The following is a 15,506-nucleotide window of genomic DNA, read 5'->3' as shown; positions in this document are numbered from 1 at the left end:
CAGAGTTCTTATAACCATGATCAATGTATTTAGAAAATCAAATAGTAAGTAAAATAATTGCTTTAACTAAAAACGTATCACCTGAAATATTTCCAAAAGGTAATTTAAATAAGTAAATAATGTCCCTGCATACACACAATCTATTAGGTTTCATCCAATACATATTTCTACAATTACTGTACAGGTCTATGTGACTTACTTATGCAGTATCCCGGAACAAAAGAAACATCATCGATAGCAATGTCACTGCGATCATTTTCACCTCTCACACCCTCAATAATAATCTGCCAAGGTAAAGAACCGAGTTACTTATAAACCATTAGGACATAAACTACAGAGTCATACGCAGGAAATATTGTATTTGTAATATTTTATTTTATGATGTGAGTCTGGATATAGAGGGGGTCTAAATTGGGCTTTAGTGAAAAAGAAGAGGGAACGGGATATGGTTCATTTACAACTTGTGTATCAATTTAACTCGATGGACATATGTCTTTATTCAACCTCATCGACTATGTACCTATGTCACGTCACCTTATTACACCCAGTTATTATCATTTCCAGAATGTCACAGGAGAGGTTTCTCTAATTATTCTTCGCGCCAGTGAATAGTGCCGTCTTGTTACACTATGTGTCAGTGAATATAAGTCTTTCTCTGTGTCAGTGTACAGTGTGGTCAGATTATACTCTCTCTGGTGCCCCACCACAACACCAAAATGCCCTACCTCAGGCAAATCCTGGCTATGCCCCTGCCAAACCCTTTAAACAACATGTGGAAAGATACCTGTGCACAAAAGATACCTGTGTGAAAAAGATACCTGTGCACAAAAGATACCAGTTAACTTTACCGGACCTCTGTGGATATGCATTATCAGGGGGAATTCTTTTTTTTGCCATTCCGGCCCAAAACATGACATAACGTGTATTTTCAAAGCTCAATAACGTTAGGTTAACACTTCATTAAGTCAACAACGGGGCCCTCTGTTGATCCGGCCCTAAGACGTCTAACTCTAATTTTTAAACTTTTACTTGTTTCTTTTGTAAAATCTGTAAAATAAATGAACTCACCTGAATATTACCAGTGTTTAGTATAAGAACTTCCTCCAAATGCCACCTGTCACCAGCATTTCCAGCCAATATACTAACTAGCTCAACACCCTCATCGGTCAAGGCATAAACCTTCAACTCCATCATTTCTGCATCTCCATACATATGATACCAAAAGCGGAAGCAGTGAGTCCGGCTTATATTGCACTGAGGACTCAGCAGGAGAGCTACATCTCCAGAAAGGGAGTCACGTCCATCAATATAGATGTAGAAACCATCTGAAAAAGAGGCATTGTTCCTGAAATGTTGCACTCGGATGACTACAATATGTAACAGTAAGACAGACAATATCGTGTACATCTGCATTGCCCCAAAGGCGGACGCCTGATGGGGCTCCTCAAGAGCTGCTCCCCTCTTCACAGGACCAGCGTGCTAAGGGTTAACATTTACTTGTACTTTGTGGAACGTCAACCCCACCCACTGGAAGGGCAGCCACAGGGTGTGAGCCGTTTGCTGATGTTTGGTGATGTTAAAGCTGCTCTTTTTCAATCTGAAACCCACAAGCCCTTTTTCCCCTCTACCCAATTTTCCAACTCTATCTGTCCATGAAATGTCTGTGAATGACTGTATAGCCCTGTTCTATTAATGTAACCATGTATTGTTATAACTCTGTGCCCAGGACATACGTGAAACTCAATGTATTACTTCCTGGTAAAACATTTTTATAAATAATATAAATAAATATGGCTGAGTAGTTTTATATCAGTCACGTAAACTTATTGTGTACAATGTGTTGGGAGAGGTTCTGCATACCTCCAGTGGTGTGGTCATATGAAGGTCCAGTAGAATCAGATGGTGTTGGACCTTTCAGACGTATCCAGTCCATATTATCTGATGATGACTGCTTCCAATTACAGAAGTCATCATCAAAAGAGCAATTTAAGTTACCGGAACATTCATCAGGATGATCTGAAATGAAACACATATGTTTATTATATTATACATTCCCCTTTTCTTTTATTTACACCACAGTATAGAACTATGGAAAGGTGTCATTTGTATGGAAGGACCATATCTATGACAATGGGCCACACAGGAAATTTATTTGATAGCTTTTTATCGATGGGTTTTCATGATAGATGCTTTATTGCATGTGACTCACGATAAGGCTGCAGTGTGTATTGTAATATGTCAGCATGCTGTAAACTTGGCATTGTTTTGATATACTGTATTGTATGTGAAACCCCAGTGATGGCGTTAACGGTAATTATATGCATCACACTGATACTGTGCTTGCCATATGCCTCACATTCTGCCTAAACACAAACCCAGGACACAATCTAATCTGCCAAATTACATTTTGAGAAAAAGTTAAAAACATTACTTATAAAATGTGTAATTTCAAAAATGTTAAACATTTCCATCAATATTTCCAAATCAGAAGTTAAATAGCTAAATGTAAACGTCTTAATATAATCTATTATCTTTCATCCAAGAAGTCTCAGTGAGAATATACAAACGTACCTGCAGTGGATGAAGTTGCAGGTTCTGGGGTAGAAGATCTCGTGGTGCTGGCAGCTGCTGAAGCTGTTGGATCTATCCAAAGAGCAGAAAAATACAATAAACTTAATAACTCTTCAGAAACTACCAGACCAGTAAGTTACATGGACACACTCAATGTCTCTTTTATATATCAAAGCCCAGATTGCTAATATCCTCCAAATATTCAGGAGGAAGTATAGGCTTTGGGAACGTGTGCGAGACGATGATATGACTTTACTAAGAAAGAGAGAGACGTGGGTGCGCTGAGATGGTCAGACCCAATCCCTAGTCACTATTTGGCAGGAAGAAGATTGGGGTTGGAAGTGTATGCTGGGGAGAAATCCCAGGAAAGAAACAGGGCGGCTAAATTCACATTTTGAGAGAAAAAAACCAACACGTTTTATAAAGAAACAAATATTTCAAGAATGATAAACATTTGCAGGATTTGAAATACAAGTAATTTTGTCATCACTAGAAACCTGAATCTAAAATTGGAACTCAATAGATCTGAGTGTTCTTTTATTTATTCTAATTACGTAGCTATATGTGTATATATAAATCTTTGCACCTGTTTAAGAATCACGGCTGGTGAAAAATATGCAAATCTTTGCCAGGTATCCTTAACTCTGAACTATGTTTATGTATAAATTATATAATAGAATAATATAATATCAAGTCAGGGTGTTTATAAATCAATATTTGTTTAAAATTGGGCAGAAATAAAGTACATAAAGTAACGGATTTTAAAAATACTGAAACAAATCCCATTAATATTTCCTCCAAAGACGAGCTAAAAAGAAAGAAAATAGTAGAAAATAATAAGAATGAGAACATTGAGCCTTTGATGGCTCCTTCAATAAGTACATTGCCGTCCAACCTGATAACACTCAGTAATATACTGTATATGAAAATACATTTACCTGGAGAGGGCGGATATGTCACTGTTGTAGATGGTGCTGTGAGATCTGGGGTGACGGTAGTTGCTGAATTAGTGGAACCTATTCAAATATAAGTATAAAATAATATAAATTTGGTGGAATATAAAAGTGGTGAAATTCTGGTCAACATTTAAGAACAAATGTGAAATAAATGTGCCCATCTCCACTGGGGCTGTAGGGAAAGGGTCAGAGGTTATGGATAGAGCACAGGTCAATCTAGTCGGACATGTATGGAATAGGAGGAAGAAGGCATTCTGTTCCATGTCATGTTGACATTTTGAAGCCATTAGGGAACACACCAGAAGAATAATGAAGCTTACCACAAATGGTCCCATATCTCCAATCTCCCAGAGAAACTCCTATTTCTTCACAGGCTGCTGCATAAGACTCTAAAACAGCGCAGGTCTGGTTATCATTCCCACCAGTGGCACAATGGTCAAAGATGCAGCTCTCAAAGTACTGGTGAGGGTTAATGTATATATGGCAGGGTCTGAATGGACTATTAACCAGCTTTACAATCCTGCACTTATCTTCGGCCTCTTGTTGTAACGAGGGGGAACATGTTGGAGGAGGAGGAGCAGATTCACATCTATAAGCAAAAAGAAATGCTGAGTGTGAGTAAGTTATGGAGTAAGGGAACCTCTCAGTGTATTCGAGGTCCTAGCACTGGACATAACAGCCCATACTCCCATATACATATTCAGTGAAAATCCCCTTGTAATACAATGTTTCAAATGTAACTTTGAACTGATTGGGACCGATCCCAGTTAGAAGTTCAATATCAAACTGTGATATAACATATGTTGATTACAGCTCAATGATATATCATGGTTGAGACTGAACATTTAACAGATGTATTCATTAAATTAAGAGAATACAATTTCGAAGTGAAAATGGGCAAACTAGCTTAACAACCCCACCTTGCTGTACTTATTAGAGAGTTCTTGCACGTCCAACCAATGCCAACCTGATTAGTTAGGTAACCTTTTTGGTTCTGGCAGTGCAAATCTGTGTTCAGAACATTTTGTATACAAATGCAGAAATCTCACCAAATTAAGTAATTACATAAAAGTGTGAATAAGAGACTGAAACCAACAGGGGAAATCTTTTTCACCAACCAATGTCAGATGAGATTATTGCTATTAGTAAATTGGGATGGGCAGGGGAGAGGGACCTTTTTAGCAATTTTTCAATTAATCTTCTTTTTATTTGAACATTAAACCACTCACGGCCATCCATTATCCGGGACTCTCCAGCTGTTTCCAAAGTCATTGACATCAGACACCACCGTGCCGTTGGGTTGCATGAAGTCATCCTGTTGGTTATCATTGTAGTTGCCACACAATCCGCACAATGTCCCTTTGTAGTTCTCCTTCACTCTGACAAAGAGCTCGTGGTCACCGTTAAACTGAAGCTGGAGGCCAAAGTCTGTAGTAACTATCACGTAGTGGCCACTATGCATAATGTTTATACCAGGCACATTAGCAGGAAGAGTGACTGAAGCATTGGTAATCTGAAAAGAAAATACCATAATACATTTTTAGACTAAGATGTAATTCCTCATTTGTAAAATATAAATACAGAAACAAATAGTTATAAAGTATATTCCATGTTACAAAAAAAGTCATTTTCTGACAAGTCACAGGTGGTAATATTTTGAGAAAAAAAACATCTCTCACTTATTAAGCAAAATGAGAAATCAAATTCAACATTGTGCTGTTGTATATAACGTACATTGTACTGGAATGTCTCATCAATATTATCTACACAATACTTACAGAAACAATATTGTTCTTTCCTAGTAGGATGTGTACTCCGCCCACAGTGAGGGCCACAGAATTAATGGCGGTCCAGCTTGGGTTACCTCTGTGTTCATTGCGTGTTGTGACAATAAAGCTGTCCGATGTGTTCCCACATGTCTCAGTCACTGTGTAGTTACAGGATCCCTGGAAGTGGTGAAGTCTCCCATCAAACGTATTGTAGTGAGGGTCCCCATAAATATGGCAAATTGCCGTGCTTAACGGGTAACAGCCCAAGGTGCCGCTTTGAACTTTGCATATTTCATCTGCAGCACAAGATACCGCAGTACAGACCATGGTGTTGCTTCCTTTACACTCACATCTGTTCTCACAATTCTCTTCCAAGAAACTCTCTCCTTCCTGTGAGCAAAGAAAAGACATTTTCAGAATCCAGTTATTTTTGCTGATTTATACTTGGACTGCAAAGGTTAATGAACTTTTCCACTCACATCATAGTATGTGTTATTGTACCAGCACCCACAGTGTGACTTAGAAACACATGTTCCTCCACTAATGACGTATCCCTCATCACATTCACAGCCTTCAGAACATGGATTGCTGCAGTTCTCTGGGGCAAGAGGCTCCAGGCATGTAATCGGACAGGCGGTCATGCAGGCGTTGTAGTGGCTATTGAGTGGGCATTTGGGTTCTAAAATGAGAGAGTTTGTCTGATCAGTGAGACATTTAGTTTCAAAATAAACCAACTGGATGTACTGGCTAAAGTACAATAAGAAGATATCTGGTACAGTGACTTGTGTGTGGAATAATGCGAACACACAAATAGCTGTGATACATCACTAACAATAACTGCATTACTGAGAGAAACAAAAATAATGCTTCTATTAAAGAATATCTCATACTGTTATTTTTCATTTAGCTGCTGAGAAATTAATAATAATTCCTTGTCAACAAGGTACATTACAAGAAAGAAAAGACACTCAGAACATTACCCTGCAAAGTATCTTACACAGTCTACATTCTCAGTAAGTATAGAAAGTTGGAAGTTCAAAGATGCTTTAATAAAAAGATGGAATCCAAGTTGTGGAAAGTTATGGCCTGAGCCCGGGCTGCTGGCAGCTACGTTACGTGGCTTGTCCCATCTTGCTTCAGGTAAAATTCTTAAGGCACACGTTGCATGACATGGTCCCAGTTACTGGGGATATTTTCTATCTTCTATACACATCTGCTCTCAGATATTAAGAGTATTACAAAACATATATTTATGGTAACAATGATACTTACCACAGAGAGTACTGTCTCTCCAATTAAGAGTCACTCCTTGCTTCTGACAAGTATCAGCATAAGCTGCTAGCAAACTGCACAGAATCCCGACATCTCCATCCAAAGCACAAAGGTCAAAGACACAGCTGTCGAAGAATCCTTCAGGGTTGATCACAGAATGGCACATATGGAAAGGACCATCTTTACTTGTTAACAGACCACAGAATGTATCGTTTTTATAGAGGTCTTCTTTTTCTGGTGAACACGGAGGGAGGGGCATTGGTTCAGAATCATCTGTGTTACATAATGGGTCACCATCATCTACTATCCAGCTGTGTGCCAGCTCATCAGAATTCTGGGCCTGCTGTCCATTGGGCATCATGTAATCATCTTGCTTACGGTTGTTAAAGTTACCGCATATACCACATGTCTGTTTGGAAAACGTGCTGTGAACCTTCACCTCCACTGAACTATCTGTGTCGTAGGAGACTCTCAGCTTGAAGTCAGTATCTAGACTAACATATTTCCCCGTCCAGCTCACTTTAACTGCTCCTCCAAGCAAGGTCACTGGCAGTGTGGTCCAGATCTGGTTGACCTGTGAGAAATCAAAGAAAACATATTGAAAACAGTGACATCAACAATCAGCTATCAAATGTTATTGTATAATGATGGATTAGTTTGAATGACAATAAATAACAAATCAATAAGAAGTCACTTCTTACCAAAACACGATTCTGCTCATTTCTCACAATTTGTACTTTTTGACCATAAACGTCAACAAAGACCTTCTCCACAAAAGACACTGATGGGTTCCCACGATGTTCATTCTTTGCTTCAATGTTAAAATAAGGTAAAGAAGAGGAATTGGCACAGAGCTTGGCCAGTGTATAGGTGCACAGACCCATAAAATGATGGTTTTGTCTGTCAAAAGTGTCATAGTGGGGGTCATTATGGACTCTACAGAAACCATATGTATCAAAATAGCAGCCAGGAACTCCATTGGATATTCCGCAGTACTGGTCACTTGGACATGATGCGCTGTTACAGACTAAGCTGCCACCTGCTGAGGGACATGTGCATTTTGAAGAGCAAGTGTCATCTGTCCAGAATTCAGAGCCTACAGGATAATGCTTATCATCTTTCCAACATCCACACTGGTTACTTTGGACACACGTGTTGTCATAGAGAACATATCCCGGGTCACAGACACATCCCTCAGCACAAGGACGAGTGCAAGTGGAGGGGGACCCTTGGTTGACACAAGTAGCCGGGCAGCCTGTGCCACACTGCTCGTAGTGACTGTTAGGGGGACACTGTAGAGCTGTAATAAAAGAGACAGAATGGGATGGAGGAGATGAATGTGCAATGATTATCTTTTAAGAAACGACATTCCTTATGTGATTTATGAGACGTGTGCCTGCAGTATTCTGCCCTTTGTTCTGGAAATACATTCTTAGTAATTATATAACAAACTGAAAACAAAATAGCATTCCCTGCAATAAGTCACAGTAAATCAATTTACAATGCAATATGCTATGAAAATCTATAACTAGCCATTGATAGACATTACCTGCATATTCATATATGAAGAAATGTAACTAACATTTTCTCCCACTTCTAAACAGGCACTTTTTAGTGTCTTAGAAATGTGAGACAATGCGTGTTATGCTCCCAGCGCCCTTTTTGTGTTACTTATATGAGGATATACATGTAGTACTTACGGCAGAAAGTGTCATTTCTCCAGGGCGCTACTGTAACTCCATGGGACTGGCAAGAATCTACATAGGACTGAAGACTGTCACATAGAGAGTCAGGATCCAGGTGCAATACACACAAGTCATAGACACAGTTATTGAAGTAAGCTGTTGGATCTATCACATTGTGGCAATGTATGAAGGGCCCATTTGTGTCAGTGATAATTCCACAGAAGCTGTTGCTGACAATGGTGTCTTTCTCATCATCAGTACAGTCTGGTGTGTGATCCGTTCCTGGGGAGCACCTGTGAGATACATTGTTCCATTGTTAGTGCAAAGCTCTATTACCCATATTGTTCCCTGAGAAGGGTTGGTGTCTTGCAGGCTATGTACCTACAGTACACCTGCACAGGAAACCTGTGAGACCTCAAAGCTGCACACGTATAACAACCTACAAGCTATCATAATATAATGAACAATATGTTTAAATATCATTGATAAACATTAGAAATATCACTGCGCACACAAAAAAGTAAAAAGTAAAAAACTTACATACACCAAAAGATTCCAGCTATCTGGTGCATGTCCCAAAGCCCAGCAATAATAAGAACAACATCGGTGGAGGTTGGGCGCTTGGATCACATATAAAACACGCTGTTGTTTCAGACCAGCTCCGATGAAGCTCCACGCCAGACCGAAACATCAGCATGTATTATACTGTATGCCATTCAATAATGTTAAATCTTGTGACTAAATATATATATATTAATATCATTGATGAAATAAATATTTTCTGTTAACTTTGATCAACATCAAAAATGACCAACCTTGTGTCATTGCCAACCTGCCAGCTGTTACCAAGACTGGCAGAATCGGGCTCTAATTCTCCATCTGGGTTTAAGAAGTCATCAGCTGCATTTCCATTGAAATTTCCACAGATCCCACACACTTTCCTTGAATAGTTGCCTGGAAGAGTCACTACTACCTTATGATTTCCATCAAATTGTACACTTAGGTCAAAGGCTGTTGTGACCAGGACATTCCGACCACTTAGGAAGATGTTGACACCTGGTGACAGACTGATGGGTAACGTTACTGATTCTCCATCCACCTATAAAAGCAGAAATAGCACATGATTTAATGAGGATATATAAAAAGAAATTCCACATTTTTGCAGTTCGTCTAATGCTGGAGGAAACATGTTATGAAGTGTCTCTTAACGTTACTATATAAAGATACACAATGTGGGGAGTGTTGGTAGTACTAATATATACTTCAGTGGAAAGTATGAGATTGTGTATCTTTTTGCTTCTTTTAATGTCCGTGGTTAGTGTTATTTAATTGCTTAGTGCAGAAAACTTCTCCAGCTAATGTTTATCTTAAAATAATGTGAAACAATGGGATACAGCAGGCATTGCAAAACAAAAATACATCTATATATATATATATATATATATATATATATATATATAACTGAAATGTTTGTCTGTCAGGATGTTTGTCTGTGGGTTTGTGCGCGCTCTCATTGGCTGTCATTGGCTGTCAAGCTCTCCCATTGGCTGACTGCGGTGCTGGCCTTGGTTGTCATTGGCTCTCATTGCCTGACTATGGGGCGGGCCTTGGCTCTCATTGGCTCTCGCGGTCTCTGAGTGCAAGGCAGGGTGACGTCATTATATACACAGTCAATCTCCACCAGGGCTTCGTGGAGCAGTCCCAGTGGTTCCCCTGGCCGTCCGCACTCACTGCTGCCCCTGGCTCTTCCCCTTCCGCTCTCCCCCCTCCGCTCTCTTCCTCCCTCCCTCTCCTCTCCTAGGAGCGCGCGTGCAGTCCTCGCTGACTCAAGCCTCCTGCTGCCTGAGGTATGGGATGGCTGAGGGAGATGGCCTGTGAACTACGGCGGGAGGAGCGGGGGGGGGAGAGGGTGATCGGCGGAGAGGAAGAGAGCTGCTGCTTCTGAACTTTGCATGTGAGCTACGGGGGGAGGGGGAGGAGAGGCTGCTTCTGCTTGCATGAGTGTGAGTGACAGTGTGTGTGTGTGTGTGTGTGTCTGTGGGAGAGAGAGGGGGGGAGCGGAGAGAGACAGGGGGAGCGGAGAGAGAGGGGGGTGCAGAGACAGAGGGGGAGTGGGAAAATTACATCCTGGGTATATCAGCTAGTCAAGTATAAAACGAATGATCTTATAGTTACTAAACCTCCTGGGAGACTTTTCACGTGAAGTCCATCTCCTTATGAATGTCCAGTGTCACTTTTAATTCATTTTGCAGCCACTGGTAATAACTCCATGTTTTCTTCCCAATTCACCAGTGATCTATTTCTGGCGAATCTCTAATATCAGCAAATCCTTTCCCCCGTTTTGGATGATAAACGCTTATTGTAATCTCACCTTAACGTGTCTGTTCTTCCCCAGCGTGATCCTGTGTCCGTGCACATCTACATTCACATACGTGACGTATGAAACTTTAGTGTTGCCTCCTCTGTGCTCATTGGCTGCTTCCACATTGAAGTCGGTCAGGTGTCCGTCAGTGCCACAGAGTTTAGATAAAGTGTAGGTGCAAGTTCCCATGAAGTGATGGACTTGATGATCAAAGGTGTTATAGTGAGGGTCGCCATCTACCACACAGGAGCCTGAGCACAAAATGAAGGAGCCAAACACAATGCACTTAGTAAAACTTATGTGCATAGTACCCATTACTACTTAACTGTAGTACTTAAAACTATTAATAATTATTAAATCAATTCTAATCTGTATGAATTGCACATACTGTAAACATCTAAGGAAATCTCTAAACGCTATATATATATATATATATATATATATATATATATATATATATATATATATATATATATATATATATATATGTATATATATATATACAAATGTAAATACAACTGTATGCTCATCTGCATGTCTTAGGCAGGTCTGCAACCCCGCCTTTCCCCATTATCACCCAGCACACAGCACTTCCACTGCAGCAAGGGATTCTGGGAAATGACATGCAAATGAGCACAGTGCCACTTTTTGCTTCAAAAAACATTTTTAAAATGGTTCCCTATAGGCTTAAGCTTGCTGCATGGTCACAGCTTTGAGCACAGCCAGGGTTAAGGTGCATACCCAGAAAACCCACCCACAGATATATATAGATATATATATATAGATATATATATATATATATATATATATATATATATATATATATATGTCTTCCAATGTCAAGATAGATGATGCATTCTGTTACTTTGTGCGTTTCGTGCGTCTACAGTGAATAAATATATATATATCCAACAACAGACAATCAATGGAGGGACATTACAAATCAGAAGAGACGAATGTACCTGCGCTGGGGAGTGTTACAGGTGAAGATGTTGTTGAGCTTTGTATGGTAGGAAACGTTCTAGTGGAATCTAATAAAAGAAAAGTTTGATTTACTGGATGCTATAAAGTCTCTAGAAGCTGTGTGCAATAAAAGTTTTGTAATAGTTTATTTTCTCACAATAGCATTAAATGGAAACAAGAAGATGCATAAACCCAACGACTGATCCCAGTGACACAGGACAGGGGTTAATAAGGACACAGCACTGAGGTTTCTCCCCAATAAGTATTTTGGGATCCCAGCGATGAACTTATTTCCCAATACTATTCATGCGAATAAAATGATAAAGAATGATTACCAATAAGGATTGATAAATCCTTCCTATAATGCCTGAACATTAAATACTTTGGGGGATCAATGAGAAGGGGGTGAGTGCTACTGTGTCACACAACGGGGAGTTTCTAAGGAAAGTTAACCCTTTAATTGATTTGACCATATTTACAAACAGTAATGAAATAAAACCGGATTGTTTTGATCCTTGGAAACAATTTCCCTTTAAATCGGAAATCACTATTTGTTTAAAATTGGGCAGAAAAAAGGCAAATTAAGTAACTCATTTTAAAAACAAAACCACTAAAAACAATTCCTATTCATATTTCCTTCAAAGACTAGCTAAAAATATAGAAAATAGCAGAAAATAATAAGAATGAGAACATTGAGCCTTTCATGGCTCCTTCAATAAGTATATCTGCCGTCCAAACTGCTAATTAAGTAATAATCCCCTCAGAACAGGGCGGTACTGGCCAGTAATGCCCTGTTCTGAGGGGATTATTACTATTATAGGCTAAATGTAGCTTATTTCATAAATAATAGACACTTTTGTATAGTTAAATAGATTTTTTTATTAAAATAAAATGGTAAATACATTAAAGCACCTCTATATACGCTTACACTGCAGCTATCTATATCCACACACTGCTGCCCCCTCTGTGTACACACACACACACACACACACACACACACACACAGCAGCTCACACACAAACTGCTACACACACACACACACACACACACACACAACAGCATACCACACACAACACAGTACCTATACACACACAGCAGCTCTACACACACACACACACAACAGCATACCACACACAACACAGTACCTCTACACACACAGCAGCTCTACACACACACACACACACACACACACACACAACACAGCACCTCCTCTACACTCACAACACAGCACTTCTACACACACAACAAAGCAGCTCTACACACACAACACATCAGCCCTACACACACACAACACAGCAGCTCTACATACACACAACACCGCAGTTCTACATACACAAACTCTGCTGCTACACACACATGCTACACCCATAAACACTGCTGCTGCCACTGACACTGACACATACACACACACTGGAGCTACACACACACACACACACACACACACACACACACACACACACACACACTAGCTCTATACACACACACACACACACACACTAGCTCTATACACACACACACACACACACACACACACACACTAGCTCTATACACACACATCAGCTCTACACACACACAAACTGCTGCTACACATACCACAACACACACACACACACACTGCAGCCACAATCAAAAATGCAGCCACTTACTAAACTTTGCACTCTCCCCCGCCCCACCTCTATACACAACACAGCACCACACAGCACCTCTACACCCCCCCTCCCCCACACACACACACACACACACACACACACACCACCTCTATACACAACACAGCACCACACAGCACCTCTACACTCCCCCCCCCACACACACCACCTCTATACACAACACAGCACCTCTACACACAAACACACACCCCCACACCCCCACCCCCACACACACACACACCACCTCTATACACAACACAGCACCTCTACACACAGCACAGCACCACACAGCACCTCTACACCCCCCCCCACACACACACCACCTATATACACAACACAGCACCACACAGCACCTCTACACCCCCCCCCCCCACACACACACCACCTCTATACACAACACAGCACCTCTACACACAAACACACACCCCCACATCCCCACACACACACACACACACACCACCTCTATACACAACACAGCACCACACAGCACCTCTACACCCCCCCCCCCCCCCCACACACACCACCTCTACACACAAACACACCCCCACCCCACACACACACACCACCTCTATACACAACACAGCACCTCTACACACACACACAAACTGCTGCTGACACTGACACACACACACACACACACACACACAGCACCTCTACACAGATATACAACACAACAGCACACAAACTTCAAACAGCCACTTACTTCTTGGCAAACAATCCCCAATTCAACTGAATCTTCTCAGAAAATCTGTCAGCTCGGGAGGGGGAGGAGTCAAACCATGGCTGATACTTTTTGACCAATCCTCTGCCCTGTCTCAGAGCTGTTACTTAATTTAAACCAATCCCCTACCCTGTCTCAGCTGTTCCGAAAGCTGATTGGCTGGAAATAAACAGATTGAGAACAGCACTTTGAAAGCTGTTTAAATTCTGGGCATTACTGATTGGATAATGCCCGGAATCTTAACCAATCAGAGAGCAGGGTTTTCAATAATGCCCTGAATTTTACTGCTTTAGCATATAATACTCAGTAATATACTGTATATGAATATACATTTACCTGGAGAAGGCGGATATATAGTTGTTGTTGTTGAAGAGGCTTTTGTGGTTCCCAAGGTACCCGTAGGGTTTGAGATAGTGGAGCCTAATAATAGAACCGTGCACATTAGTAATAGTTCTACAGAAATTATTTACACAACGTCACATTTTTGTCTTAATCTTGTTCCTAATGTTTGTAAAACAGGCATAGACTCATTTACCTAAAACGGGCAGATATGTCACTGTTGTAAACGCTGCTGTGAGATCCGGGGTGATGGTAGTGATTAAATTAGTGAAACACATTACATATAATCATAATGAATATTATATATAAGCATAAAATAGTATAAACATAAGTATTTACTTCTAGACATTTCAATTATTGCTAAAAGCAATGAAAATATACATGTACAAACACAAACTGTTTAATATTACACTTAAATCAGAGAAGAATTTCTACATAAATCAATTATAACAATTTTCTCCAGTAATATATCCTACAACTTTCAAGGACAAAAAAGTAATAAGTAATTGATCAAATAATAAAATAATTCAGCAATTTACCATGGCCATTGTCACTTTGGTGCTATACGGGTGTGACCTGTTAAATCATTCTTATTTTCCCAACATTTGCATACATTCTCTTGTTATCAAACATTTTCTCTCTATACAGATATACATACACATATATATATATATACACATACACATATATATATACAGATATACATACAGATATACAGGGGAGCATATATCTATATGAGAGAAAAGAAAATGTTTAGTAGTGTAATTAAAATGGTGCGGAATATAATGTATATTAATCAATCTGTTAAGTCAAAACCCTTTTAAAGTTATCTTCAAAGCATTCTCTGGAGGGTTCTGCGGGGTTCAGGGGGCGTGGCTACGAAAGTATTCCACAAAAGAGTTATAATAAATGCGGATATCTGGCTATAACCTCTATCCTAAAGTATAATGGGCACATGTCTGTAATCGGTGCAAGGAGACGCATGCAGTGAGGTCAAGCACGTGTAGCGGTCACATGTCTGTAATCGGTGCAAGGAGACGCATGCAGTGAGGCCAAGCACGTGTAGCGGTCACATGTCTGTAATCGGTGCAAGGAGACGCATGCAGTGAGGCCAGGCACGTGTAGCGGTCACATATCTGTAATCGGTGCAAGGTGACGCATGCAGTGAGGCCAGGCACGTGTAGCGGTCACATGTCTGTAATCGGTGCAAGGAGACGCATGC

General features: G+C 40.3%; 1 protein-coding gene across 9 annotated transcripts in view; it reads right to left on the bottom strand.

Moving 5' to 3' along the window:
• Window positions 1-15,506, bottom strand: part of LOC142466195 (IgGFc-binding protein-like) — a 125,437-nt gene that overhangs the window by 84,689 nt on the left and 25,242 nt on the right. For all 9 annotated transcript variants that reach the window (XM_075571056.1, XM_075571060.1, XM_075571061.1 and 6 more), the window contains exons 12-27: window positions 14,282-14,365; window positions 11,578-11,646; window positions 10,625-10,866; window positions 9,069-9,352; window positions 8,269-8,546; window positions 7,270-7,868; window positions 6,569-7,142; window positions 5,776-5,975; window positions 5,306-5,686; window positions 4,757-5,040; window positions 3,848-4,116; window positions 3,510-3,587; window positions 2,572-2,643; window positions 1,861-2,016; window positions 1,069-1,325; window positions 200-284 (exon numbers count right to left, since the gene is read on the bottom strand). In XM_075571056.1, the coding sequence (XP_075427171.1) occupies window positions 200-284; window positions 1,069-1,325; window positions 1,861-2,016; window positions 2,572-2,643; window positions 3,510-3,587; window positions 3,848-4,116; window positions 4,757-5,040; window positions 5,306-5,686; window positions 5,776-5,975; window positions 6,569-7,142; window positions 7,270-7,868; window positions 8,269-8,546; window positions 9,069-9,352; window positions 10,625-10,866; window positions 11,578-11,646; window positions 14,282-14,365 (3,912 nt within the window). The remainder of the gene's footprint in view (window positions 1-199; window positions 285-1,068; window positions 1,326-1,860; window positions 2,017-2,571; window positions 2,644-3,509; window positions 3,588-3,847; window positions 4,117-4,756; window positions 5,041-5,305; window positions 5,687-5,775; window positions 5,976-6,568; window positions 7,143-7,269; window positions 7,869-8,268; window positions 8,547-9,068; window positions 9,353-10,624; window positions 10,867-11,577; window positions 11,647-14,281; window positions 14,366-15,506) is intronic.

This window comes from Ascaphus truei, chromosome 14 (assembly GCF_040206685.1).
Source record: "Ascaphus truei isolate aAscTru1 chromosome 14, aAscTru1.hap1, whole genome shotgun sequence".
In the NCBI taxonomy this organism is placed as follows: Eukaryota; Metazoa; Chordata; class Amphibia; order Anura; family Ascaphidae; genus Ascaphus; species Ascaphus truei.
Note: the sequence above shows the minus strand (reverse complement) of the source record. Positions and strands in the feature narration are given on the sequence as shown.